The sequence below is a fragment of the Schistocerca gregaria genome, chromosome 1 (genome assembly GCF_023897955.1).
Source record: "Schistocerca gregaria isolate iqSchGreg1 chromosome 1, iqSchGreg1.2, whole genome shotgun sequence".
Lineage (NCBI taxonomy): Eukaryota > Metazoa > Arthropoda > Insecta > Orthoptera > Acrididae > Schistocerca > Schistocerca gregaria.
Genome location: NC_064920.1, coordinates 768,175,872 through 768,202,367, shown reverse-complemented (window position 1 = coordinate 768,202,367; position 26,496 = coordinate 768,175,872). Strand labels below are relative to the sequence as shown.

The 26,496-nt window shown below is 42.5% G+C and overlaps 1 protein-coding gene across 2 annotated transcripts in view; it reads left to right on the top strand.

Annotated features, from left to right (window-relative positions):
• Positions 1-26,496, top strand: part of LOC126268217 (5-phosphohydroxy-L-lysine phospho-lyase-like) — a 280,968-nt gene that overhangs the window by 144,694 nt on the left and 109,778 nt on the right. For both annotated transcript variants that reach the window (XM_049973848.1, XM_049973857.1), the window contains exon 2: positions 8,065-8,183. In XM_049973848.1, coding sequence (XP_049829805.1) covers positions 8,065-8,183 — 119 coding nt within the window. The remainder of the gene's footprint in view (positions 1-8,064; positions 8,184-26,496) is intronic.

Sequence of the window (26,496 nt, the reverse complement as noted above, 5' to 3'; positions counted from 1 at the left end):
CCAACCTAAAAACGTACTGCTCCTAATACCTATAACCATTAGTCTACAAACCAAGTAAATACCGATGTAATGTCGTTCAGCACGGCAATTAAAATTTTGAAACGAGACAAAATCGTGACTCGTCTGACCAAATTAGACGCCTGTCCAGTTTGTGCTACTTGTCCTGCTGAAGATGTATAGCTTTATGTGGTACCGTAATCTTTGGCCTTTTGCAAGGTAGCCGATTCCAAATGTCCATTCTACGAAGTTCCCTCCACAATGTTCGCTCGGGAACTTTTGGAAATGACCCTGCATTCGCTCATAGCAGCAATTCCAGACGGGTTTCGAACTTATAAACCGTTTGTCGTTGACAGAGCGTGACACTTGTCTCCACCCCATTCGTTTAAGTTCGTTTACGACCACTATTCTTACCCCACATTATATGGCTGCGAGTAGTACAACATCGTTCTACACACGTTGGACAATCCGCTTTGGAGCACCAAGAGATCGAGCAAGCTCATTCACTGCGTGGCCATGAACACGTCTAAATACGATAGGTTCGTTCTGCAATTCTGTCACGTCTGCACGTCGACCCATGTTGCTGCGCTGAGTCCATTCAAGTGACTGTGATATAATGACCACTTTACTGCTATAAACTAAGTCAGCAGTGGAGGATCACATGACCGCCTAGTACAAAGACAGCAGTGGAGGATCACGTGACCGTCTTCAGCGTTCGAAAGCGATCAGAGTTCTTTTTTATGAGGTTTACTGATAATTTATGCTATGAACTTATTTCAGTTTTGAGATCTATAGTACTTTCATACGATACTCCTTATCTGGTATGAACGTCCCGGCCAAACAACAGCAGCAGCTGAATTAATATTATGTCCAAAGGTTGAACTTTATTCGAATTCTCATAGCAGTTCTATTTTCCGATACCGAGTGTCTGATGAGATGTTTAAAATACTTTTTGAATTCCATATTGCAGCGCAATGTTCCTTTGGAGACGCATGCATACCCGAAGGAATAGCAACTGTGGTGACTGCAGACGGTATTCACAATTGCAAATGCGAACAGCCTCAGCTGTATAAGGGAATGACAACATGAAAATTTGTGCCGGACCTGGACTCGAACCCGGGCTTTCTGCTATACGAGATCAATCGCCTTAACCGTTTTCGCTGTCCATGCACGACATACGGCCAGACGCAAATTTCCATTTTTTGTCTTTCCTGCCTCACATCGTGTACTCCTACACACTTTACGTAATTCCCGTAAAGGTGAGGACATTTTAATTGAAAGTTCCTACCCGGTATCGTCGGATAAATACAATAATACAGTTCGTGTTTTGTTAAGAAGACGCCATACGGAAGTTCGAGTCTGGGTGTGTGTTGTACACGTATAGCCAAAGCGGTTAAGGTGATCGCTCACGTAAAGCGGGAAATCCGGTTTCGAGTCCCTGTCCCACAAAAATTTTCGCTGTCATTATTCCCTTGTACTGCTGGTGGTTGTTTGCATTCGCATTGTGAATACATTCTAAGTATTATCATTGTTCGCTACCATGCATATTATAAAAATGTATGTGATGTATGTATGTACGTATTTATACTAACTAAGCAGACACTGTTTTTAGCCTTGTCTCACAATTTATTATTAAAGTTATTGCATAACCTAGGTTTCGGGTTATAAGCCCATTTTAAAGCACATTACTGGTTCCCAAAGATGATAATACATCGATAAACATAATTACGAGGCAACCATAAGCTCAATCTCTTAAGTATCGGTCCATAGCTTGATGTACACTTACATCAATGATTATTTTTTTAACAAATTACATCCATTATTACACTTTCAGCAATTATATTGCAATGACCGGACGTAAGTTATGCATCAGTAAAGAAATAATATGAACCAGTGGCACACTAACATAAAGGTTTGCGTGGAGTTGGGGAGGGGGGGGGGGGGCAACATAAATTTCCTGGACATTAGCTTAAAGCTAAAAGACAGTAACAATAAATTTAAAATTTATCGAAAAGATTCCTTCACTGACACTTTCATTCCGGCTTCCTCCCAATATCCTACAACCCGCAAACTTGCATCATTCCATCACATGAACCGCCGTCTCCTTTCTATCCCTATGTTCCAAGAAGACTTTGACCATGAACTTAACTCAGTAAAAACAATAGCCATAAATTAGACCCCAGCACCACTGATAAAATTTTAGGTAAAATGATGAAGAAGCAAGCCAGGTCCCTACTGTCCCAATGAAAAACACAGACAAACAGGAAAAGAAATGGTGCAGATTACCTTTTATAGGGAAAACATCAACTAGCATAAGTAACATCTTGAAGGCAAAGGGTTTCTCTGTGTTTTTCTATGTCCCTCAGGCAATAGATGGTTTCTTGTTCAATGCAAAAGAAAAACAGCCAGCTATTACAAAAAGTGGGGTTTATAAAATCACATGCAGGGAGTGTTAGTCTTGCTACGCTGGACAGACGGGGAGGGCAATCTGTACTAGGCTTAAGGAACACCAAAGCAGCTGGACATTGACGAAGCCTGATTCAGCCTTTGCAGAACGTTGCCTGAAGTCCTACACACAGAGGAAAAGAGGGCCAAAATCGACCAATTAGAAATTTAGAAATAAAAAAAAGAGATATGTATATCCCCACACCTGTTATTAAACGTGCAAACCCTATTCAATTATTCACCTCTTTCAGATGAGATCACAACCCTAGGATACAAGTAAAACTTTGGGCTCCAGTCCATCGTAGTTAAAAATATCTTAGCTGATGCATAACTTTAGTCCGGCCATTGTAGTATAATTGGTGAATGTGTAATAATGGATGTAATTTGTTTAAAAAAATGGACATTGATGTAAGCGTACATTAAGCTATGGATCTATACCTAAGAAGTTGAGATTATCTTTGCCTTGTCATAATGTTTATCGATGTACTATCATCTTTGGGAATCAACAATGTACTTGAAGATGGGCTTATAACCCGAAACCTAGGTTGTGCAATAACATGAATAATAAATTGTGAACCAAAGCTAAAAACAGTGTTTGTTTAGTTAATTTACAATGTTTCACCAAGAACCCACAGCTGATTCAATTAAAATGATTTTGAATACGTATGTATACGTCTATGTTCCACCTCTCCTTCTAAACCACTGGACAGTTTTCAACCGGCTTGGCACGCATACTCCTCACTGTCAGGAAACAACCGCTTTGCGGGGTAAGAACCACCTACCCGTCATAGTTCCAGAGATATGACGTCATAAACAATGATATGATTGAAATACTGTCGCGTCATGAATGACGCATAAATTTATCACTCCAGTGCTACTGACGCTATTCCCAATAAATTTCGCAGACAGTATTTACATATGCGTCTAAACGCACCTATTAAAATTATATCATGGAACCACACATAAATCAGGAGATACGTCATAAACACCGACATGCGTGAAAACTTGCCGCTTTGTGCATGACGCGGACGCGTAATTACTTCTTTGCTACTAACTCCATTCGCAACACATTTAGCAGACGGTATCAAAAATTGCTGCTGAATGTACGTGCACAAATATGTCTTTGTGTGACAAATACTTCAAGAGACATGACGCCAGAAACACTGAGGTGCGTGGAGAAATGCAGCGTCATGCATTAAGTTTTAATACCTTTATACTTTACCGCTTAAGACACTGCTACAGTCGAGTCAATATAAGGAAATCCCTGGAACCTGGCAGCGCCTTTAATAGCTTTCAACTGCGAAGCGCCAACGGATTCGGCCAAAAAATTGCTGTCTGTAGTGCTATGAAGAGGCGTTGCCGTAGAGACTTTTAGGAAATCGCGTTGTAGACAAGCGAAGCTGCTGCGCTCAGTTGCCTCGACATGTAACTAGAAGTATTGTTTATAATCAAGTTGTGAGCTAACGAAGAAACATTATAGAGAATTTGTATTTTGCATATTGTCTCTTAGTTTAGATACATTATTTATACATTTGTACATTCTGGATATTTCTTTGTACGAGTGTTTCATAACTTCGAAAGTGTTTTCACATGTACATGGAAATGAGTTTTTTCCGATATTACACTGCAAACACACTTCATTTTTTGTTCTAATCTGTAATAGAAAATGGACAGAATGAATACCAGGGTAATATTAGGTTTGTCATCTAGTTACTTATAAAAAATTGTTTGAATTCAGTCAGAGATATTTTTTTTTTTCTAAAGAAAAGCTTACAAACCCAAGAAAATAAACTGGTCAAGGAAGAACTCTCGCGCCTCTTTATTCGGAAGAAGTGCTGACACGATCTTCCTTTGACTATGTCCAATAAGGGTTATGTCGATTTCCCAGCTCTGTACGAAGGACTGGATTATTATTTCAAAAGACTGCGCTGCTACATTGCTGCACTGCTGTAGTGTTCCTTCACTAGTATCCTGCATCACAACGGGACATGATATGTAGACAATCAGTGGCGCTTGGATAACATCTCTGGTATCCGTCTCATGGCACGTGTTATATAGCCTTCGAAAGTGTACTTATATAAAATCTGTTCTGTGTAGTAGGCTGGCCATGCGAAGTTTTTTATGTCAGGCTGAACTGAAGATATTGTCCACGCTTCTTGAACTCCACTAGCCGCACTTATTTCACATTATGAATCGCGTTGTTAAGTTTTATTTTATAAGGCCTTCTCTTTGTAACGAGTGCTGGTCTGAATACAGAACAAATGCTACACAAAAAGATCTTGTACTTCGCCTACAAACGTACGTTCACATTCTGAATTTTTTAGAGCTTTATTTTTCTAATAAGCACTGAAGACTCAAATGTACCTACATTCTATTTTGCAATTATCTCTGTACGCAGGCTCTGTTTTCATCAGTAGATTTGCAGAATTGACGTCATGTGCGTCAGAAATGAAAGAGAATTTGTTTTCGCTTTCCACTTACGCATCTCTCTACATTGCGTAATTTTTTTTTTACAACGTAACACTGTAAGAGACAACTGAGAGTACACTGAATTCTTCCTGTTTAACCTCTGCCACGCAGCACGAAAACTGAATTACGAAAGGAGCACTAGACCGCTTATTAATTGCAGCAAACTACTGAACTTTACGGATATATACTGCATTAACTACTAGGTGGAAATAAATGAAAGTGCGGGAGCGTGTTGCCAGAGGTTTCCCAGTCATGCAGAGAAAGTTGGAGATAACAAGGCGCGAGGTCAATGTGGCTACAGCGCGTTGGCGCCGCAAAGCGAGACAGTTGTAGGACAGGGAAAAGACTGTGTGTGTGTGTGTGTGTGTGTGTGTGTGTGTCAATCAGCGAGCAGGTACGGCGCTCTGTGGTGGGGTTCTTCGTTACAACATGGTCCGGAGAGAGTATTTGAACGATTTCACAAAAGGAAGAATTATCGGGAAACTGGACGAAGGACGAAGTGTGACTCGTGTAGCACATAATTTCCGTATTGGTCACAGCGTTGTTTCACAGGCACTGCTGCCGAACGAGTGTCGGCCGGCCGTGATGTGGCCGAGCGGTTCTAGGCGCTTCAGTCCGGAACCGCAGGTTCGAACCTGCCTCGGGCATGGATGTGTGTGATGTCCTTAGGTTAGTTAGGTTTAAGTAGTTCTAAGTTCTAGGGGACTGATGACCTCAGATGGTAAGTCCCATAGTGCTCAGAGCCATTTTTTTTTCGAACGAGGGTCGACCGCGTTGAACCACAGCATCAGATGACCGCTACGTTGTGGACCTGGCAAGAAGGGACCCACGGCAAACAGAGGATGCAGTTGCAACCACACTTAACAGAACTGCAATGCACGCAGCCTCACTCTGCACAGTGGACTGCATGGGGGTGGTCTCTTTGTCATACGAACAGTACGGTGTGTTCCGCTGACACACGCAGTTCTGAGCACCGTCCGCGATGATGTCGAGAGCGTAGGAACTGGACCAAGGAGAAGCGTGCTCTTCTCGGCTGAGAGCAAACTCAGTCTGAGTAATGATTCTGAAGGTACCCTCGAATGGCTAGGTGGTAACCCGTAAAGCACCCAGGGACATTGTCGAACATGATTGTTTTGGTGGTCCTGCTGATGTGTTGGAGGACATGCTGACCTCAGAATCTTTGAACACAGAACAATCGCCTGGTCAACGTTTTTGTGATAGCGTGCTCCTTCCACATGTGCGTCTTTTCACGAGTGCATTCGGCCCTGATTTCATTTTTATGTATGACAACGCGTTACCACATCGAACTGCGCGGGTGGAGAAGCTCTTGGAGGAGGAGGTGGGGGAGGAGGAGGGGGAGGAGCAGGAGGAGATTAGTGTTTAACGTCCCGTCGATAACGGTACCATTAGAGACGGAGCATAAGCTCGGATTAGAGAAGGCCGGACAAGGGAATTGGGCGTGTCCTTACAGTGGAACCATCCGGGCATTTGCCTGAAGTGATTTAGGAAAATCACGGTAACCATAAATCAGGTTGGCCGGACGCGGGTTTGAACCGTCGTCCTGATGAATGCGAGTCCAGTGTGCTAACCACTGCACCGCGTAGCTCGGTAGGAGCTCTTGAAATCAGTGGATTTCGGCCAACGGACTGGCTTGTTTGTTCCTCCGACTTAAATCCCATCGAGTATGTGTGTGGAATGCGTAAGGGAAGCGAAGCATGTCCACATGCACCAACGACCATCCACCTGCACTGTTGGAGGACTGAAACGCTCTACGACAAGAACTCTTTTCCGACCTTTTCGCCAACATGGGAACAAGTCGCAGAGCAGGGATCGCCACCCACGGTTGTCAAACACCTTATTAAGAACCATATTCCGCTTTTTGTAATGTCCAGGGAACCATCACAAAACACGATGACTTCAGTGTAATTCTTATCTTTGAACAGAAATGTCATTTATGTTCGTGTCATTGATATTTCTTTCAGTTACCTTTTGTACTTACACTCTAGTAGTTCTTTCAACATATTATTCAAGTTTCAACGAACTATGTTACTGGCAATGGCACATTATGCGATAGTCACTTTCATCCTTATTTTTGCGCATCAGTGTGTGTATAATGCATATAAACTGCCAGGAATCAGACGAAAATGTTGAACTACCGAAATTTCGAAAGGCGTTTCGACTAAACCGAAAATCTGTCATTACCAAAAGACGTCAGGAATGGGAGGTATTCAGACACTTACTGACAGCTTGTTACAACTATGTTACTGGCAGTGGCACATTATGCGATAGTCACTTTCATCCTTATTTTTGCGCCTCAGTATGTGCCTAATGCATATAAACTGCCACGAATCCGACGATAATGTTGAACTATCGAAATTTCGAAAGACGTTTCCGCTAAACAGGAAATCTGTCATTAGCAAAAGACGGCAGAAATGGGAGGTTGGTTGGTTTGTTTGGGGGGAAGAGACCAAACAGCGAGGTCATCGGTCTCATTGGATTAGGGAAGGACGGGGAAGGAAGTCGGCCGTGCCCTTTTACAGGAACCATCCCAGCATTTGCGTGGAGCGATTTAGGAAAATCACGGAAAACCTAAATCAGGATGGCCGGACGCGGGATTGAACCATCGTCCTCCCAAATCCGAGTCCAGCGTGCTAACCACTGCGCCAGAATGGGAGGTATTCAGACACTTACTGACAGCTTAAAACTGTCTGCCGGACCCCGACTAGAATCCTGATACCTGGTTTTCTCGTTCATGTTCTTATCGACTGGGTTAACCGAGCACGTCTCACGGCCGAGCGCCAAGCATGAGTAAGGCACAATCTCTATTTTTCTGGAATGAAAGATAGCTGTCGCTAGGATTTCATTCTTATTAGATACTATCGTTTATTTGAAGAGTTTTCCTGTTTGAGAGGGTGATACTTGCTCCTTGTTTGGCCATTTCCAATTATATCCTCGGCTCTTTCCGTCATTTATTGTTGCAAAATTTTGTGTCTTTGTTAGTTGATAATGGCAAATTCGCTGATTCCTACAATAAACAAATGTCCTAATGTGAAACTGATGTGATTTGTAGTCTGCACACCAAAAAATCTTTCGGTGATGAAAAGTAACGCTTTAAGCAGAGGTGAACTGAATGCGGCCTGACATTTGTTCCAGGGGCACCTGCCAGTTGCACTTCGGACGCAGTCCGCTGAAGGTGGTCCGCTCCAGTGGGCCCTACCTGTACGACGATGACGGCTTCCGCTACATCGACTGTTCCTCCAGAGTCAACAACGGTGAGTGTTCCGCAGCCCTGCTGCTGTTGGCTGCATAAGAGTGAAGGCCGATGGTAGCGCCAGTGCCGTTTCTGCTCCCAAAGTGAGTGTACGACTACAGTGCACAGGGCTCCGTTACATTCACTATCTGCTCAAAAGTATCGCAAGAGGCAGGCCCGCCAATGTAAAAGGAGGCTGGGAGTATTGTATTCTCAGCAGCGCTACAGTCACAGCAGAAAGGGTCGACCAGGATCGCTCAGTGACTTCGAACGTGGACTAGACATTAGATACAGAATGAGATTTTCACTCTGCAGCGGAGTGTGTACTGATATGAAACTTCCTGCAAACTAAAACTGTGTGCCGGACCGAGACTCAAACTCGGGACCTTTGCCTTTCGCGGGCAAGTGATCTACCATCTGAGTTACTCAAGCACGACTCACTACCAGTCCTCACAGCTTCAATTCTGCCAGTACCTCGTCTCCTACCTTCCAAACTTCACAGAAGCTCTCCTGCATACCTTGCAGAAATTGCACTCTTGGAAGGCATTGAATGTCAACTCAATAACAAATCCATCAGTCACATTTCGACACCAAGTTGACTGCTGGTGATGTGACTGTGAAGTGTAAACGCGAAGGAACAACTATAGCTGAACCAACACCGGGTAGACGTCATGTAATAACGGACTGGGACCGACGAGCATTTCGGAGGGTGGCTTTTTTAAAAAAAAAAATAGCATGAAATCAGCTGAAGGAAGCACTCGTGAGTTCCATATTGCTACAAGTAGTCTAGCTAGTACAATGACTATGCTAGCCTATGAATATACATATGTGCTGTGTTTCCCCATACTTTAATGCCATATGATAGGTGGGGACAGGACAGGATATAGTACAGTATTAATATCGTGTCTGTGTTTACTTTCCTTGATATCTTACTTATTACAAATACACTAGTACTTACTTTTGAGCATATTTTGCTGGTAAAGTCCCCCCATGGAAATGGAAATGCCGTGTGACTAGGACCTCCCGTCGGGTAGACCGTTCGCCTGGTGCAAGTCTTTCGAGTTGACGCCACTTCGGCGACTTGCGTGTCGATGAGGATGAAATGGTGATGATAAGGACAACACAACACCCAGTCCCTGAGCGAAGAAAATCTCCGACTCAGCCGGGAATCGAACCCAGGCTGTTAGGTATGACATTCCATCGTGCTGACCACTCAGATACCACGGGTGGACAGTCCCACCATGTGAAGTGTTTATTGACAATGACACCAAAGAATTTGTGATTCCTTACTTCTTTGAGGAATGAGTCACATAGTTCAAGGGAGATATTATTAATCCTTCCAAACAATATATTACAAACATAATTTTCATGCAAACAGAAATGGAAATCCTTTGGACAAAAATATGGAAACACCAAAAACACAGCCGGCCGGGGTGGCCGAGCGGTTCTAGGCGTTAGAGTCTGGAACCGCGCGACTGCTACGGGCGCAGGTTCGAATCCTGCCTCGGGAATGGATGTGTGTGATGTCCTTAGGTTAGCTAGGTTTAAGTAGTTCTAAGTTCTAGGGGACTGATGACCTTACAAGTTAAGTCCCATAGTGCTCAGAGCTATTTGAACCATTTTTGAACCAAAAACACACACATTACCATGCGTAATACGGTGTACGAGAACTGTTAGCAATCGAAACAGTTTCCAGTCGTCGCGGAATGGATAAATACATTTCCTCGATGATTTTCAAGCGAATATTACACCACTCTTCCTACAAAATAGACCAAAAAGGCTCAACAACATTAAGATCTGGTGACTCTGGTGGCCAGTGAGGATGTGGCAGTTATCCCCGTGCTCACAGAACGCGTCCGGGACGTTGCGAGCTGTGTCAACAGGGCTCCTTAAGTCTAAGAACACAACAGCACCGTTGAGGAACAAACAATGTATCATGGGATGAACCTGATCAGCTAAAATGGTCACATAATACTTGGCAGTAATGTGCCCTTGCAGAGTATCCATGGGGCCGATGGAATACCACGATATGGGTGCCCAAACCATTACCGAACCCCTGCCAATATCCACTCTTGGGACGTAAACTCGGCCAAAAGCTGGAAACAGTGCGAGACAAGACTCATCCGACCAAATGAATTTCTGATATTGCCCCATAGTTTAGGTTTTATGGCTTCGACATCAAGTTTTCTTGTTACTGGTTTTGCATCACTGACACAGTTCCCCACAGTCGTTTAATGAACAAAGTAAGAGCATACGGACCACCAGACCAATTTTGTGATTGGATTGAAGAGTTCCTAGATAACAGAACGCAGCATGTCATTCTCAATGGAGAGAAATCTTCCGAAGTAAGAATGATTTCAGGTATGCCGCAGGGGAGTGCCGTAGGACCGTTGCTATTCACGATATACATAAATGACCTTGTGGATAACATCGGAAATTCACTGACGCTTTTTGCGGATGATGCTGTAGTATATCCAGAGGTTGTAACAATGGAAAATTGTACTGAAATGCAGGAGAATCTGCAACGAATTGACGCATGGTGCAGGGAATGGCAATTGACTCTCAATGTAGACAAGTGTAATGTACTGCGAATACATAGAAAGAAAGATCCTTTATCATTTAGCTACAATATAGCAGGTCAGCAGCTGGAAGCAGTTAATTCCATAAATTATCTGAGAGTAGGCATTAGGAGTGATTTAAAATGGAATGATCATATAAAGTTGATCGTCGGTAAAGCAGACGCCAGACTAAGATTCATTGGAAGAATCCTAAGGAAATGTAATCCGGAAACATAGGAAGTAGGTTACAGTACACTCGTTCGCCCACTGCTTGAATATTGCTCACCGCTATGGGATCCGTACCAGACAGGGTTGATAGAAGAGATAGAGAAGATCCAGCACAGAGCAGCGCGCTTCGTTACAGGATCATTTAGTAATCGCGAAAGCTTTACGGAGATGACAGAGAACATACCTTCACCGAGGAGTCAAGCAGTATATTGTTCTCTTCTACGTACATCTCGCGAAGAGACCATGAGGATAAAATCAGAGAGATTAGAGCCCACACGGAGGCATACCGACAATCTTTCTTTCCACGAACAATACGAGACTGGAATAGAAGGGCGAACCGATAGAGATACTCCAGGTACCCTCCGCCACACACCGTCAGGTGGCTTGCGGAGTATGGATGTAGATGTAGATTAGTGGTTTTAGCATTCCAACTCGCCCCATAATTTCCCTGCTTCCGGAGCTTCCATCGTGTTGTTTCGGCGCTGACAGGGTTTACGTGTGCGACAATCATTTTTGAAGTGACTTCTGCAGTTGTCGTCGTCTAATTTTTCGTCACAGTCCTCTTCGATGACTGCTGTCACTATCACTCAACACATACTATTTTTTCGCTTTCCCTGTGTCAGATATAAATCTTTGTTACGGTATCTCTTGAAACGCCGAACACTTTGGCTCCCTCGGTTACGGATGCATCCACTGCGAGAGCACAAACAATTTGCCCACCTTCGAATTCACTTTGCTCTTGTGTAACACACAACTGCACAGAACACTGTTCTGACCTTGACCGACACTCGCACAGTATTGAGGACATTGTGCTAAGGGCGGCCGCCTCCCCCCCCCCCCCCCCCCCTCCACATCATAGCTCCATAGCTCTCGGAGGGAAGAAAATATAGCGTTGACAGGTGGTTTTCTTTCAAGAAAAGGGTTTAAAAGTCGGTATTAAGCGGCTTTTTAACGGGGTCAGAATTGGAACTTTTTTATGGCTACTTAAAATTCCCCATAGTCTTCCGAAATATTAAATATACTCCATACCCCCAGGTATACCTCCCTCCCCCTCCTTCATCAAAAAACTAGTGCATGGGTGCCCTTGCGTTGCGCATATGCTGTTCGTAGTCAGATACAACAGCGCAACACGCAGGGTTGCTTGGCATCTGCGTATTTCATGTTCAAGCTCGCATTCATTGCGGTGTTCCCAAAACTTAGCCAACCCCTCTATATGACAGTATGTGCCCCAAGCGAACTGAACTAGAACAGTTACAAAAACTAGTTGTAGGGGAAGCAGATACCGCACTGATGTTTGTTGTAATTCAACTACAAAGGAGATACCGGCAGCTTATATAACCTTGTTCGCTCGATTGTTGAGCATTGCTAGTCAGTGTAGTGCGCTTGTCAGAAAGAATAAATAGAAAAAATGAAGTAGATCCAAAGACAAGCAATACGTTTTATGATTGGTTCGTTTAGTATATGCGTGAGCGCCAGTAACAGCAGAGATTTCAAGAAAAGCGGTTATAACGTATCATTTCGTCACCCACGGGCTTGTGCTGGTTGCTGTTGTGAATGGCAAGACCAGTTTCTTTTCTACATCTACATCTACGTACCTATTCCGCAAGTCATCGTACGGTGCATTTCGGAAGGTGCCACGTACCACTGCTGGTCATTTCCTTCCCTGTTCCACTCGCAAATAGATCGAGGAAAAACTGACTGTCTAAAAGTTTCTTAACGAGCCCTAATTTCACACATCTAATCTTCACGGACGCGAAATATACTTGGGCGGCCGTAGAATCGTTCTGCAGTAGGCCTCAAATGCTAGTTCTCTAAATTTTCGCTATAGTGTCTTGCAAAAAGAGCGTTGTGTTCCCGCCAGAGATTACCATTTGACATCACGAACCACCTCCGTAATACTTGCGTGCTGAGCGAACCTACCGGTAACAAATCTAAAATCACGCCTCTGAATTCCTTCTATTTCTTCCTTTAATTCGTCTCTTGAGGATCTCAAACACTCGAACAGTACTCCAGAATGGATCACATTAGTATTCTATATGCCGTCTTCTATAAGGAAGAGCTACGATTTCCGAAAATTCTCCCACTAAAACGAAGTCTAGCATTCCCCTTCCCTAGTACCATCCTGACGTGCTCATTCCATTTCATGTCGCCTTGCAACGATAAGCCTCGATCTTTAATCGATTAATCGATGTGACTGTGTCAAGAAGCACCTTACTAGTCCTGTATTCGAATATTACATGATTGTTTTTTCTACTCATTTGCATTAACTTACATTTTTCTACAATTAGACCAAGTTGCCATTCATCACACCAACTAGAAATTGTATCTAACAAGGGAACATTCCCAAGTATCAATAAACGTTCTTGATGAAACTCGCTGCGTGTGTTGAGGGGGAAAAATAGTGCATACGTATTTTTTCCCCAGTTTCACTTTTGATGGATAAAACACGTCCCGAGAGGTAATTTGGCATTTTAGATATAGTGGAAATATCCTCGAAACGATGATATTTAAAACCTGTTTGTCGTATTATAATAATAACATGTAACTAACGTTCTTGAAAACTGTGTAATAAACTTTCGTAATAATTCGAAATTTTGCAAAATAGCCCACCAACATTAATTAATTTTGAGAATAAAAACTTTTGTTACAACATAAACTAAAGAAGCTCTCAAGCAGTATACGTCCCTGTGTAATAAAGCTTCTTCCTCTTCTTCTTCACTTCAAGTATTAGGTAAGTTGTCTCTAACGGTACCGACCTCTTGCATGGTCTTCCTAGTTTTATTCAGTGCATTTAAAATTCAAATTCTTTACCGGGAATCCTTCTCCGCCGACGCAGTCTACACGTTCCTTCCATTTTCTCCTATTTTTCTTCACTTTCTCATTTAACTTATGTACTCCTAAATCTTTCCTCATATCCTTATTTCGTTTTCGATTTTCCCTTGCGCATCCTTCCACTGTGTTTAGAAATCTCATTTTCGTGCCTTTATTCTAATTTCTTTGTGTATTGTTGTTGTCTATGCTTCACTTCCATAAGTAAGGGTTGCTACTGCTATTGTTTTATGATTTCTTTCCTGGCTTTATTCTGCAGACCTTTTACGATAGTTTCACGTATGGGAGTAAATTTATTTAATTTTTGGTCCAAGTCATGGTTATATTCGTAAGTGATGACGCATCCTAGATATTTAAAATGTTTTACTTGCTCCAAGATTTTATTATCCTCATGGGTTGTCTGCTCTGAAATGCCATCAGTTACGTTTTGTGTACAGACAATGTTAGGTTGTAATCTGAGGCTATCTGCTTCAAGTTTTCAAGTCCATATTAAGGTCATCTTCATTCTCTGTAATCAGAATTAGGTCATTGCATATAAAATTATATATAGTCTAGTGTCACGATCTGAAAGAACTCCATGTATGTTCAACCTCTTCCATTTGCTGATAAATGTTTCGCCGTTTGTGTATAGGCTCTTAACAGCATTTATCAAGTGAGATGGATAACCTCGTTGAACCAAGATATTCCATAGTATTACTCTATTCACATTGTCGAAAGCTTTCTCAAAATCCACAAAAGCGAGATGGGTTTCCCTCTTGAACTCTCGTCTCTTTTCTGTAACTTGTTGCAAAACCATTGACAATAGAATGAGATTTTCACTCTGCAGCGGAGTGTGCGCTGATATGAAACTTCCCGGCAGATTAAAACTGTGTGCCAAACCGAGACTCGAACTCGGGACCTTTGCCTTTCGCGAGCAAGTACTCTACGAACGTTGTTGTTTTTTTTTTTTATTGATCGTTGTGATTGGTCGTTGCGGACGTCGTAAGACATCCGTTGAAGTTCGTTGTTGATCGATTAGCTCAGTTTTTTTTATTACAGAGGGCTGCTAACCCTCTGACCGAACACGCTGAGCTACCGTGCCAGCTACCAACTGAGCTACCCAAGCACGACTCACGCCCCGTCCTCACAGCTTTACTTCAGCCAGTACCTCGTCTCCTACCTTCCAAACTCAACAGAAGCTCTCCTTTGCAGAAGTAAAGCTGTGAGGACGGGGCGTGAGTCGTGCTGGGGTAGCTCAGTTGGTAAAGCACTTGCCTGCGAAAGGCAAAGGTGCCGATTTCGTGTCTCGGTCCGGCACACAGTTTTAATCTGCCAGGAAGTTCCGGTCCGGCACACAGTTTTAATCTGCCAGGAAGTTCCATTGATCGGCGATTTCTTAAACCTTACTGTTCTTCAAATATTAACTGTCCCACGATATTTTAAGTCCTGCATTCAGCATTTTGGCATGCAATTTATAGGATAAATCCAGGAGGCTTATACAGTTATTATGTTTATTTTTATCGCCTTTTTAAAGATAAATATTACTTTCTGCCTTCTTATTTATCAAGCATTGATAAAATATGTGAAGAAGTCTTAAGCTGCAGGAATAACTCTACATATCTCCACAGTTCCAAATTAATACCGTCTAAATCAATGGTTTTTCTAATTTTTAAAAGAGACTTTTAGAGCTTTCGTCAATTCTTTCTTTTCAATACCGTCCCGGCCTTTGTTTCATTTAATTCAGGTAATGTCTGAGTTAAAGTATCACTCCCCTGTGGCACGCCAGAGGTTACTTTAACGCCTGTAGACGTCTCTCCATTGATAACAACATGCTGTGTTCTGTTTGCTAAAAACTCTTCAATCCAGCCACACAGCTAGTCTGATATTCCGTAGGCTCTTACTTTGTTTATCAGGCGAACTGTATCGAATGCCTATTAAACACGTATACGATCATTTTCTTGTCTGTTGAGTTTTTTCATCACTTTAAAATCGATAGTTTGTCTGTCATGTAAATCCTGCTCTACGTTTCTAATAAAACGTTCCCATGATTCTGCGTGCGCTTTCCGGGTTACGTATGTCGCGTTACTTCTCTTTATATTCAGTATCCTTTGTATTAGCGGGATTATTTATGTCTACATCTACATCTACATTTATACTCCGCAAGCCACCCAACGGTGTGTGGCGGAGGGCACTTTACGTGCCACTGTCATTACCTCCCTTTCCTGATCCAGTCGCGTATGGTTCGCGGGAAGAACGACTGTCTGAAAGCCTACGTGCGCGCTCTAATCTCTCTAATTTTACATTCGTGATCTCCTCGGGAGGTATACGTAGGGGGAAGCAATATATTCGATACCTCATCCAGAAACGCACCCTCTCGAAACCTGGCGAGCAAGCTACACCGCGATGCAGAGCGCCTCTCTTGCAGAGTCTGCCACTTGAGTTTGCTAAACATCTCCGTAACGCTATCACGGTTACCAAATAACCCTGTGACGAAACGCGCCGCTCTTCTTTGGATCTTCTCTATCTCCTCCTTCAACCCAATCTGGTACGGATCCCACACTGATGAGCAATACTCAAGCAAAGGTCGAACTAGTGTTTTGTAAGCCACCTCCTTTGTTGATGGACTACATTTTCTAAGGACTCTCCCAATGACCCTCAACCTGGTACCCGCCTTAACAACAATTTATTTTATATGATCATTCCACTTCAAATCGTTCCGCACGCATACTCCCAGATATTTTACAGAAGTAACTGCTACCAGTGTTTCTTCCGCTATCATATAATCATACAATAAAGGATCCTTCTTTCTATGTATTCGCAATACATTGCATTAAGTGTCAGTTGCCACTCCCTGCACCAAGTGCCTATCCGCTGTAGATCTTCCTGCATTTCACTGCAATTTTCTAATGCTGCAACTTCTCTGTATACTACAGCATCATCCGCGAAAAGCCACATGGAACTTCCGACACTATCTACTAGCTCATTTATATATATTGTGAAAAGCAATGGTCCCATAACACTCCCCTGTGGCGCGCCAGAGATTACTTTAACGCCTGTAGACGTCTCTCCATTGATAACAACATGGTGTGTTCTGTTTGCTAAAAACTCTTCAATCCAGCCACACAGTTGGTCTGATATTCCGTAGGCTCTTACTTTGTTTATCAGGCGAACTGTATCGAATGCCTTCCGGAAGTCAAGGAAAATAGCATCTACCTGGGAGCCTGTATCTAATATTTTCTGGGTCTCATGGACAAATAAAGCGAGTTGGGTCACACACGATCGCTGTTTCCGGAATCCATGCTGATTCCTACGGAGCAGATTCCGGGTTTCCAAAAACGACATGATACTCAAACAAAAAATATGTTCTAGAATTCTACAACAGATCGACGTCAGAGATATAGGTCTATAGTTTTGCGCATCTGCTCGACGGCCCTTCTTGAAGACTGGGACTACCTGTGATCTTTTCCAATCATTTGGAACCTTCCGTTCCTCTAGAGGCTTGCGGTACACGGCTGTTAGTAGGAGGGCAAGTTCTTTCGCGTACTCTGTGTAGAATCGAATTGGTATCCCGTCAGGTCCAGTGGACTTTCCTCTGTTGAGTGATTCCAGTTGCTTTTCTATTCCGTGGACACTTATTTCGATGTCAGCCATTTTTTCGTTTGTGCGAAGATTTAGAGAAGGAACTGCAGTGCGCTCTTCATCTGTGAAACAGCTTTGGAAAAAGGTGTTTAGTATTTCAGCTTTACGCGTGTCATCCTCTGTTTCAATGCCATTATCATCCCGGAGTGTCTGGATATGCTGTTTCGAGCCACTTACTGATTTAACGTAAGACCAGAACTTCCTAGGATTTTCTGTCAAGTCGGTACATAGAATTTTACTTTCAAATTCACTGAACGCTTCACGCATAGCCCTCCTTACGCTAACTTTGACATAGTTTAGCTTCTGTTTGTCTGAGAGGTTTTGTCTGCGTTTAAACTTGGAGTGAAGCTCTCTTTGCTTTCGCAGTAGTTTCCTAACTTTGTTGTTGTACCACAGTGGGTTTTTCCCGTCCCTCACAGTTTTACTCGGCACGTACCTGTCTAAAACGCATTTTACGATTGCCTTGAACTTTTTCCATAAACACTCAACATTGTCAGTGTCGGAACAGAAATTTTCGTTTTGATCTGTTAGATAGTCTGAAATCTGCCTTCTATTACTCTTGCTAAATAGATAAACCTTCCTCCCTTTTTTTTATATTCCTATTAACTTCCATATTCAGGGATGCTGCAACGGCCTTATGATCACTGATTCCCTGTTCTGCACATACAGAGTCGAAAAGTTCGGGTCTGTTTGTTATCAGTAGGTCCAAGATGTTATGTCCACGAGTCGGTTCTCTGTTTAATTGCTCGAGGTAATTTTCGGATAGTGCACTCAGTATAATGTCACTCGATGCTCTGTCCCTACCACCCGTCCTAAACATCTGAGTGTCCCAGGCTATATCTGGTAAATTGAAATCTCCACCTAAGACTTTAACATGCTGAGAAAATTTATTTGAAATGTATTCCAAATTTTCTCTCAGTTGTTCTGCCAGTAATGCTGCTGAGTCGGGAGGTCGGTAAAAGGAGCCAATTATTAACCTAGCTCGGTTGTTGAGTGTAACCTCCACCCATAATAATTCACAGGAACTATCCACTTCTACTTCACTACAGGATAAACTATTACTAACAGCGACGAACACTCCACCACCGGTTGCATGCAATCTATCCTTTCTAAACACCGTCTGTGCCTTTGTAAAAATTTCGGCAGAATTTATCTCTGGCTTCAGCCAGCTTTCTGTACCTATAACGATTTCAGCTTCGGTGCTTTCTACCAGCGCTTGAAGTTCCGGTACTTTACCAATGCAGCTTCGACAGTTTACAATCACAATATCGATTGCTGCTTGGGCCCCGCATATCCTGACTTTGCCCCGCACCCTTTGAGGCTGTTGCCCTTTCTGTACTTGCCCGAGGCCATCTAACCTAAAAAACGGACCAGCCCACGCCACACAACCCCTGCTACCCGTGTAGCCGCTTGCTGCGTGTAGTGGACTCCTGACCTATCCAGCGGAACTCGAAACCCCACCACCCTATGGCGCAAGTCGAGGAATCTGCAGCCCACAAGGTCGCAGAAGCGTCTCAGCCTCTGATTCAGACCCTCCACTCGGCTCTGTACCAAAGGTCCGCAGTCAGTCCTGTCGACGATGCTGCAGATGGTGAGCTCTGCTTCCATCCCGCTAGCGAGACTGGCAGTCTTCACCAAATCAGATAGCCGCCGGAAGCCAGAGAGGATTTCCTCTGATCCATAGCGACACACACCATTGGTGCCGACATGAGCGACCACGTGCAGATGGGTGCACCCTGTACCCTTCATGGCATCCGGAAGGATCCCGGTATGCACATGGAGTGCACATTGGTTTTCTTCCCCTCTCTTGCTGCCATGTCCCTAAGGGGCCCCATTACGCGCCTGACGTTGGAGCTCCCACCTACCAGTAAGCCCACCCTCTGCGACCGCCCGGATCTTGCAGATTGAGGGGCAACCTTTGGAACAGGACAAGCAGACATCTCCGGCCAAACATCAGTATTAGCCTGAGACAGAGCCTGAAACCGGTTAGTCAGACAAACTGGAGAGGCCTTCCGTTCAGCCCTTCGGAATGTCTTTCGCCCCCTGCCACACCTCGAGACGACCTCCCACTCTACCACAGGTGAGGGATCAGCCTCAATGTGGGCAGTATCCCGGGCAGCCACAGTCGTAGTCCGATCGGGGGATGCGTGGGACGAGCTGGCCGTCCCCGACAAACCCCCATACTGACCCCCACAGTGATGCCCATTGGCAACAGCCTCAAGCTGTGTGACCGAAGCCAAAACTGCATGAAGCTGGGAGCGAAGGGATGCCAACTCAGCCTACATCCGAACACAGCAGTGCAGTCCCTATCCATGCTAAAAACTGTTGTGCGAAGAACGTCTGAACTAATCTACAGAGAGCACAAACAAATCGACACAAAATTTAAACGGTTATTAAAATACAAGATTGACTAGTAAATGCAGTAATGCTGCTACTTGCGCACTGCTGACACACTGCTCGGTGGCGGAAGGAGACTACGCTATTTTACACTATTCAGTTACTAAAACGCGATGCTACAACTCTCAGATACTATGATACGCCAGAAATTTATGAATTAAACAATGCAAGTACCAAAAACACGCAAAGAAATTAAGAATTAAATTATGTAACAAATAAGTGAGCTAGGAGTAAGTCTTGAAAGCTTCTTATTTTTCTTTAACTGCTTTTTCCATCTCTGTCGTCGAAGTCCTTACTCCTCTAAGTTCCTTATATTTCATTTTCTTCTCCAGAACCTCATTATCTATGTTCGATACTGCTGTTTTTTACTTTTTCTATTCTTCTTCGAAGTGTTCTACCGTTTCTAAATTTGCTAATGTTTTTGTCATCCGCATTTGATAGAGATCTCTCATGCTGCTAAGAAGTGAATTTTAAGAACTTGATCTTCCTTTTGATCCTGAACCGTTTTCATCGGTTTTCTCGATTTTGCTTGGATATCTCTTATTAATGCCAATAAGAAGTGATTTGATCCAATATCCACTCCTCGATAAACTCTGGTATCTCTAACCAAGAAGTACCCGTGGTCTAGGGGTAGCGTCTTTGATTCATAATCAAAACGTCTTCGGTCCCGGGCTCGATCCCCGCCACTGCCTAAATATTGATAAATAATCAGCATTGGCGGCCGAAGACTTCCAGCATAAGAAGTCAGCCTCATTCTGCCAACGGCCTTGTCAAAGAGGGCGGAGGAGTGGATAGAGGTTCAGGGCACTCTCTTGTCCTAGGGGTGGGAAATTGACCCTAAAGGCGGAAGAATCAGCTATGATCAACGACATGAGGATGCAGAAGGCAATGGAAACCACTGCATTAAAGACACGTAACGTTTATCCACAGGCCATGTGGCCTGTAGTTGAAGAAGTGTCATGATGATCTCTCCATTGGCAAAAGATTCCGGAATAGTCCCCCATTCGGATCTCTGGGAGGGGACTGCCAAGGGGGAGGTTACCATGAGAAAAAGATTGAATAATCAACGAAAAGATAATGTTCTACGAGTCGGGGCGTGGAATGTCAGAAGCTTGAACGTGGTAGGGAAACTAGAAAATCTGAAAAGAGAAATGCAAAGACTCAATCTAGAGATAGTAGGGGTCAGTGAAGTGAAGTGGAAGGAAGACGAGGATTTCTGGTCAGATGAGTATCCGGTAATATCAACAGTAGCAGAAAATGGTATAACAGGTGTAGGATTCGTTATGAATAGGAAGGTAGGGCAGAGGGTGTGTTACCGTGAACAGTTCAATGATTGGGTTGTTATAATCAGAATCGACAGCAGACCAACACCGACAACGATAGTTCAGGTATACATGCCGACGTCGCAAGCTGAAGATGAACAGATAGAGAAAGTGTATGAGATATTTAAAGGGTAATGCAGTATGTAAAGGGGGATGAAAATCTAATAGTCATGATCGACTGGAATGCAGTTGTAGGGGAAGGAGTAGAAGAAAAGGTTACAGTAGAATATTGGCTTGGGACAAGGAATGAAAGAGGAGAAAGACTAATTGAGTTCTGTAACAAGTTTCAGCTAGTAATAGCGAATACCCTGTTCAAGAATCACAAGAGGAGGAGGTATACTTGGAAAAGGCCGGGAGATACGGGAAGATTTCAATTAGATTACATCATGGCCAGACAGAGATTCCGAAATCAGATACTGCATTGTAAGGCGTACCCAGGAGCAGATATAGACTCAGATCACAATATAGTAGTGATGAAGAGTAGGATGAAGTTCAAGACATTAGTCAGGAAGAATCAATACGCAAAGAAGTGGGATACGGAAGTTCTAAGGAATGACGAGATACGTTTGAAGTTCTCTAGCGCTATAGATACAGCAATAAGGAATAGCGCAGTAGGCAACACAGTTGAAGAGGAATGGACGTCTCTAAAAAGGGCCATCACAGAAGTTGGGAAGGAAAACATAGGTACAAAGAAGGTAGCTGCGAAGAAACCATGGGTAACAGAAGAAATACTTCAGTTGATTGATGAAAGGAGGAAGTACAAACATGTTCCGGGAAAATCAGGAATACAGAAATACAAGTCGCTGAGGAATGAAATAAATAGGAAGTGCAGGGAAGCTAAGACGAAATGGCTGCAGGAAAAATGTGAAGACATCGAAAAAGATATGATTGTCGGAAGGACAGACTCAGCATACAGGAAAGTCAAAACAACCTTTGGTGACATTAAAAGCAACGGTGGTAACATTAAGAGTGCAACGGGAATTCCACTATTAAATGCAGAGGAGAGAGCAGATAGGTGGAAAGAATACATTGAAAGCCTCCATGAGGGTGAAGATTTGTGTGATGTGATAGAAGAAGAAACGGGAGTCGATTTAGAAGAGATTGGGGATCCAGTATTAGAATCTGGAGACATACCATCTGACTTTCGGAAAAGCATCATCCACACAATTCCGAAGACGCGCAAGAGCTGACAAGTGCGAGAATTATCACACAATCAGCTTAACAGCTCATGCATCGAAGCTGCTTACAAGAAGAATATACAGAAGAATGGAAAAGAAAATTGAGAATGCGCTAGGTGATGACCAGTTTGGCTTTAGGAAAAGTAAAGGCACGAGAGAGGCAGTTCTGACGTTACGGCTAATAATGGAAGCAAGGCTAAAGAAAAATCAAGACACGTTCATAGGATTTGTCGACCTGGAAAAAGCGTTCGACAATATAAAACGGTACAAGCTGTTCAAGATTCTGAAAAAAGTAGGGGTAAGCTATAGGGAGAGACGGGTCATATACAATATGTACAACAACCAAGAGGGAATAATAAGAGTGGACGATCAAGAACGAAGTGCTCGTATTAAGAAGGGAGTAAGACAAGGCTGTAGCCTTTCGCCCCTACTCTTCAATCTGTACATCGAGGAGGCAATGATGGAAATAAAAGAAAGGTTCAGGAGTGGAATTAAAATACAAGGATATCAATGATACGATTCGCTGATGACATTGCTATCCTGAGTGAAAGTGAAGAAGAATTAAATGATCTGCTGAACAGTCTAATGAGTACACAGTATGGTTTGAGATTAAATCGGAGAAAGACGAAGGTAATGAGAAGTAGTAGAAATGAAAACAGCGAGAAACTTAACATCAGGATTGATGGTCACGAAGTCAATAAAGTTAAGGAATTCTGCTACCTAGGCAGCAAAATAACCAATGACGGACGGAGCAAGGAGGACATCAAAAGCAGACTCGCTATGGCAAAAAAAGGCATTTCTGGCCAAGAGAAGTCTACTAATATCAAATACCGGCCTTAATTTGAGGAAGAAATTTCTGAGGATGTACGTCTGGAGTACAGCATTGTATGGTAGTGAAACATGGACTGTGGGAAAACCAGAACAGAAGAGAATCGAAGCATTTGAGATGTGGTGCTATAGACGAATGTTGAAAATTAGGTGGACTGATAAGGTAAGGAATGAGGAGGTTCTAAGCAGAATCGGAGAGGAAAGGAATATGTGAAAAACACTGATAAGGAGAAGGGACAGGATGATAGGACATCTGCTTAGACGTGAGGGAATGACTTCCATGGTACTAGAGGGCAAAAACTGTAGAGGAAGACAGAGATTGGAATACGTCAAGCAAATAATTGATGACGTAGGTTGCAAGTGCTACTCTGAGATGAAGAGGTTAGCACAAGAAAGGAATTCGTGGCGGGCCGCATCAAACCAGTCAGTAGACTGACAACCCAAAAAAAAAAAAAAGACTCTAACCTGTCCAGGAAATGCCTCATTTATTATTACATAATATATAATAGGTCTATATCCTTTTGCTGACAAGGTAAATTTGTGTGTGTCTTTCTTGCAATTGGTATATTTTTAGTTCTAGCATTAAGTTCTTCCATGAGTAAAATCTGTTTTTTTGTTGTTTTTTTGTATCTGTTTCGGATCATTTGTAATTAGACATCATCAATTCTCTTCGTCTGAGCTTACCAACGTACTGAAATATGCCTCATACAAATCATCATATTTAGAGCGATCAATTTATTCTCTCCTGCATTATTAAACGCGTAACTTTATAAGCGATAGTTCGTCTGTGATGTAAATCATGCTCTACATTGCGTCACGTTACAGTGACGCGTCAAATTTTCCTTTTTCTGGCGCATAAGTCGCTATTACTCTTAGGATTCCTCTTCGGCCTTTAATTCCTACTGGTACAACGCGTTCATTTACGTATTCATAGTCCAGTATTTTATCTTCCCATTTTCTATGCTGTAGATGGCAACACCTTTACTTGCTCTTTGTTCCAGCTTTACTCCGCTGTAGATCATAATACAGTCGTCTACATATTTAGTTGCAGATCTTTTCTTCCTCCTTTCTGTAATTGTCGCTAAATCTATCTTCTTTCCTTTCAAATGTTTATTTAATTCGTCTTCCTTAAGAGCAATTCTCCTAACATTCCACTTCCCAAGCTCCATTCAACCATTTCCTCTTGTTCCTGTTTCTTGTCCGTGTCGTATCCGGTAATCCGTCCTCTTTCCGAGGGTAGACTGAGTACTGCAAATACATTTATTGAGTTGCTGAATGGGGTACTGACCCACTGCAGGTAAGACTGGTGATGGGACTGTCATCTCTGAGCTTTACCAGTCACAGCTGGTAACTAACAAAAGTGAGTACCGCACAGCATTTCCTCTGTACTCGATGTTATGGTTATACCGCCCACATTCGGTCGCCAGAGCTTGGCAGGGTACACGATAGGCAGGTGAGGTTGACAACTGGATGAGAGAGACTGTATATTCGCGTCATCACCCCATCAGTACTACTATAATAAAGCTGATTTCTGAAATAACATTTTTGGAAAATAACCTGTACGCATTGTACTGTCGGAGTGTTTTCAACTTTCCTAAGAAAGATATCTAAACATTCACAACTGTTCTAGTTATTTCCTCATATTTGTTTTATATTTTAAATTGTTATTTTACCTTTTACATTTGTAGGTTTAGTATACATTTTCAAATACGTATATTTTGTTAATTTAAAGTAATAAGTAACTCATTATTATGATAGAAAATAATTACAATAATGATTATCTGTAAGGATATGCTTAAAACCTGACGTTTCCTTACACCATGCACATAAAATGGACGAAATTTCTTCACGTAACATACACGACGCAGAAGATAATATAAAACATTAGTTCAGAAGGATTTCAAATTGTCACGGGTGATCCTCTACATATCCTGATTTGTATCAGGCATACTTCAATGCATTGGTAAACCTGGGCGAAGAGAACTGATTTAGTACTAGTGCCTGCAGCTGGACTGCATTGCTTCTCAAGTGGAAATTGACAGTGTAATCATTCAACAGAACTAGATCTGAAAGTCTTCTCTCAAATTTCTCCCTGCGACGAAGGCCGTATATGTTCCACGGCTGTGCCTGTGCCATCGAGCCCTTTCGGGTCACCAGATGTTTAATGTCATCGGGTATGACACTCAAAACCGTTTTCTTCGCTCTGACTAGCCTCCTTTTCATAGATTTAAAAGAAACTACTGATGAGTTTGGACCGAGAATTCTAGAAACTCTTTTTGAAGCTCTAAATATTCTTGTGACAGCATCGAATTCCGGTAAACAAACATATGACCAGATCAAAAAATAATTGAAAGGTATTTTCCTTCCCAGTGAGTGAGAGATATTTGTATTAGTGTTAGATTCTTGCTGTCGTCAGCGTGAAAGAACATCGTACCTGAGGACAAGGACTTGTTTATCTGGTGACCCCAAAGAGCTCAACAGCACAGGTACGCCCATGGGACGTAAACACTTTTCGATGTTGGGACAACTTCGTTAGAAGACTTTCAGATCTAATTCTGTTGAATGATTCTGGTGTCAACCTCCGCCTCAGACACAATATGATCAAGCTGCATTCATTAGTACAAAATCGATTCTCTTGACCAAGGCTTACCAACATATTGAAATACGCCTGATACAAATCAGAATGACAATTTGAAATCTTGTTGTTTTTGTTTTACATTGTCTACTCCGTCATGTATATTATGTGAGGAAATTTCATTCATTTTATATGCAAGCTCTAAATAAAAGGTATGTTTTAAGCTTTTCTTTAAGATTATCATTCTTGCAATAATTTTCTATCTTAATAATGAATTACTTATTATTTTCGAATTAAGAAAATACTAGTATTTCATTTATTACACAGGAATGTATGTGGCAAGTGATGATCGAAGGGATCGCTGTGTCAAAAATCTACAGATGCCAGTCATTGCATACTGGCCCCTATGAAGATGGCGTAATAAATTATAAATAAATAAATATAAATTGGAAATTTGGATGCCTGAAGGTGTTTTGATTCGACATTTTATACTGAGCAGCCTAGGTCCCACAACCATCTGTATAAAGATGGATTTACAGAGACTTATTTAATTTATGTGTAAAAAAAGTTTTCATTTGTCAAAAGTAATTAATGGTGGTGAGATATTTTTCGAAATTTCAGATTATTACAAAAGCTGGTCGCACAGTTTTCAAGAACATTAATTAATATCACCTTTTATATGAAACATATTTTTTGCGTATGATCCTTTTCGAAGACATTCCCATTACCTTTTGGATGTGTTGTACTCCTTAGAAATGAAATTGGGCACGATCAAAGAAATAAGTATTGAACTATTCATGGT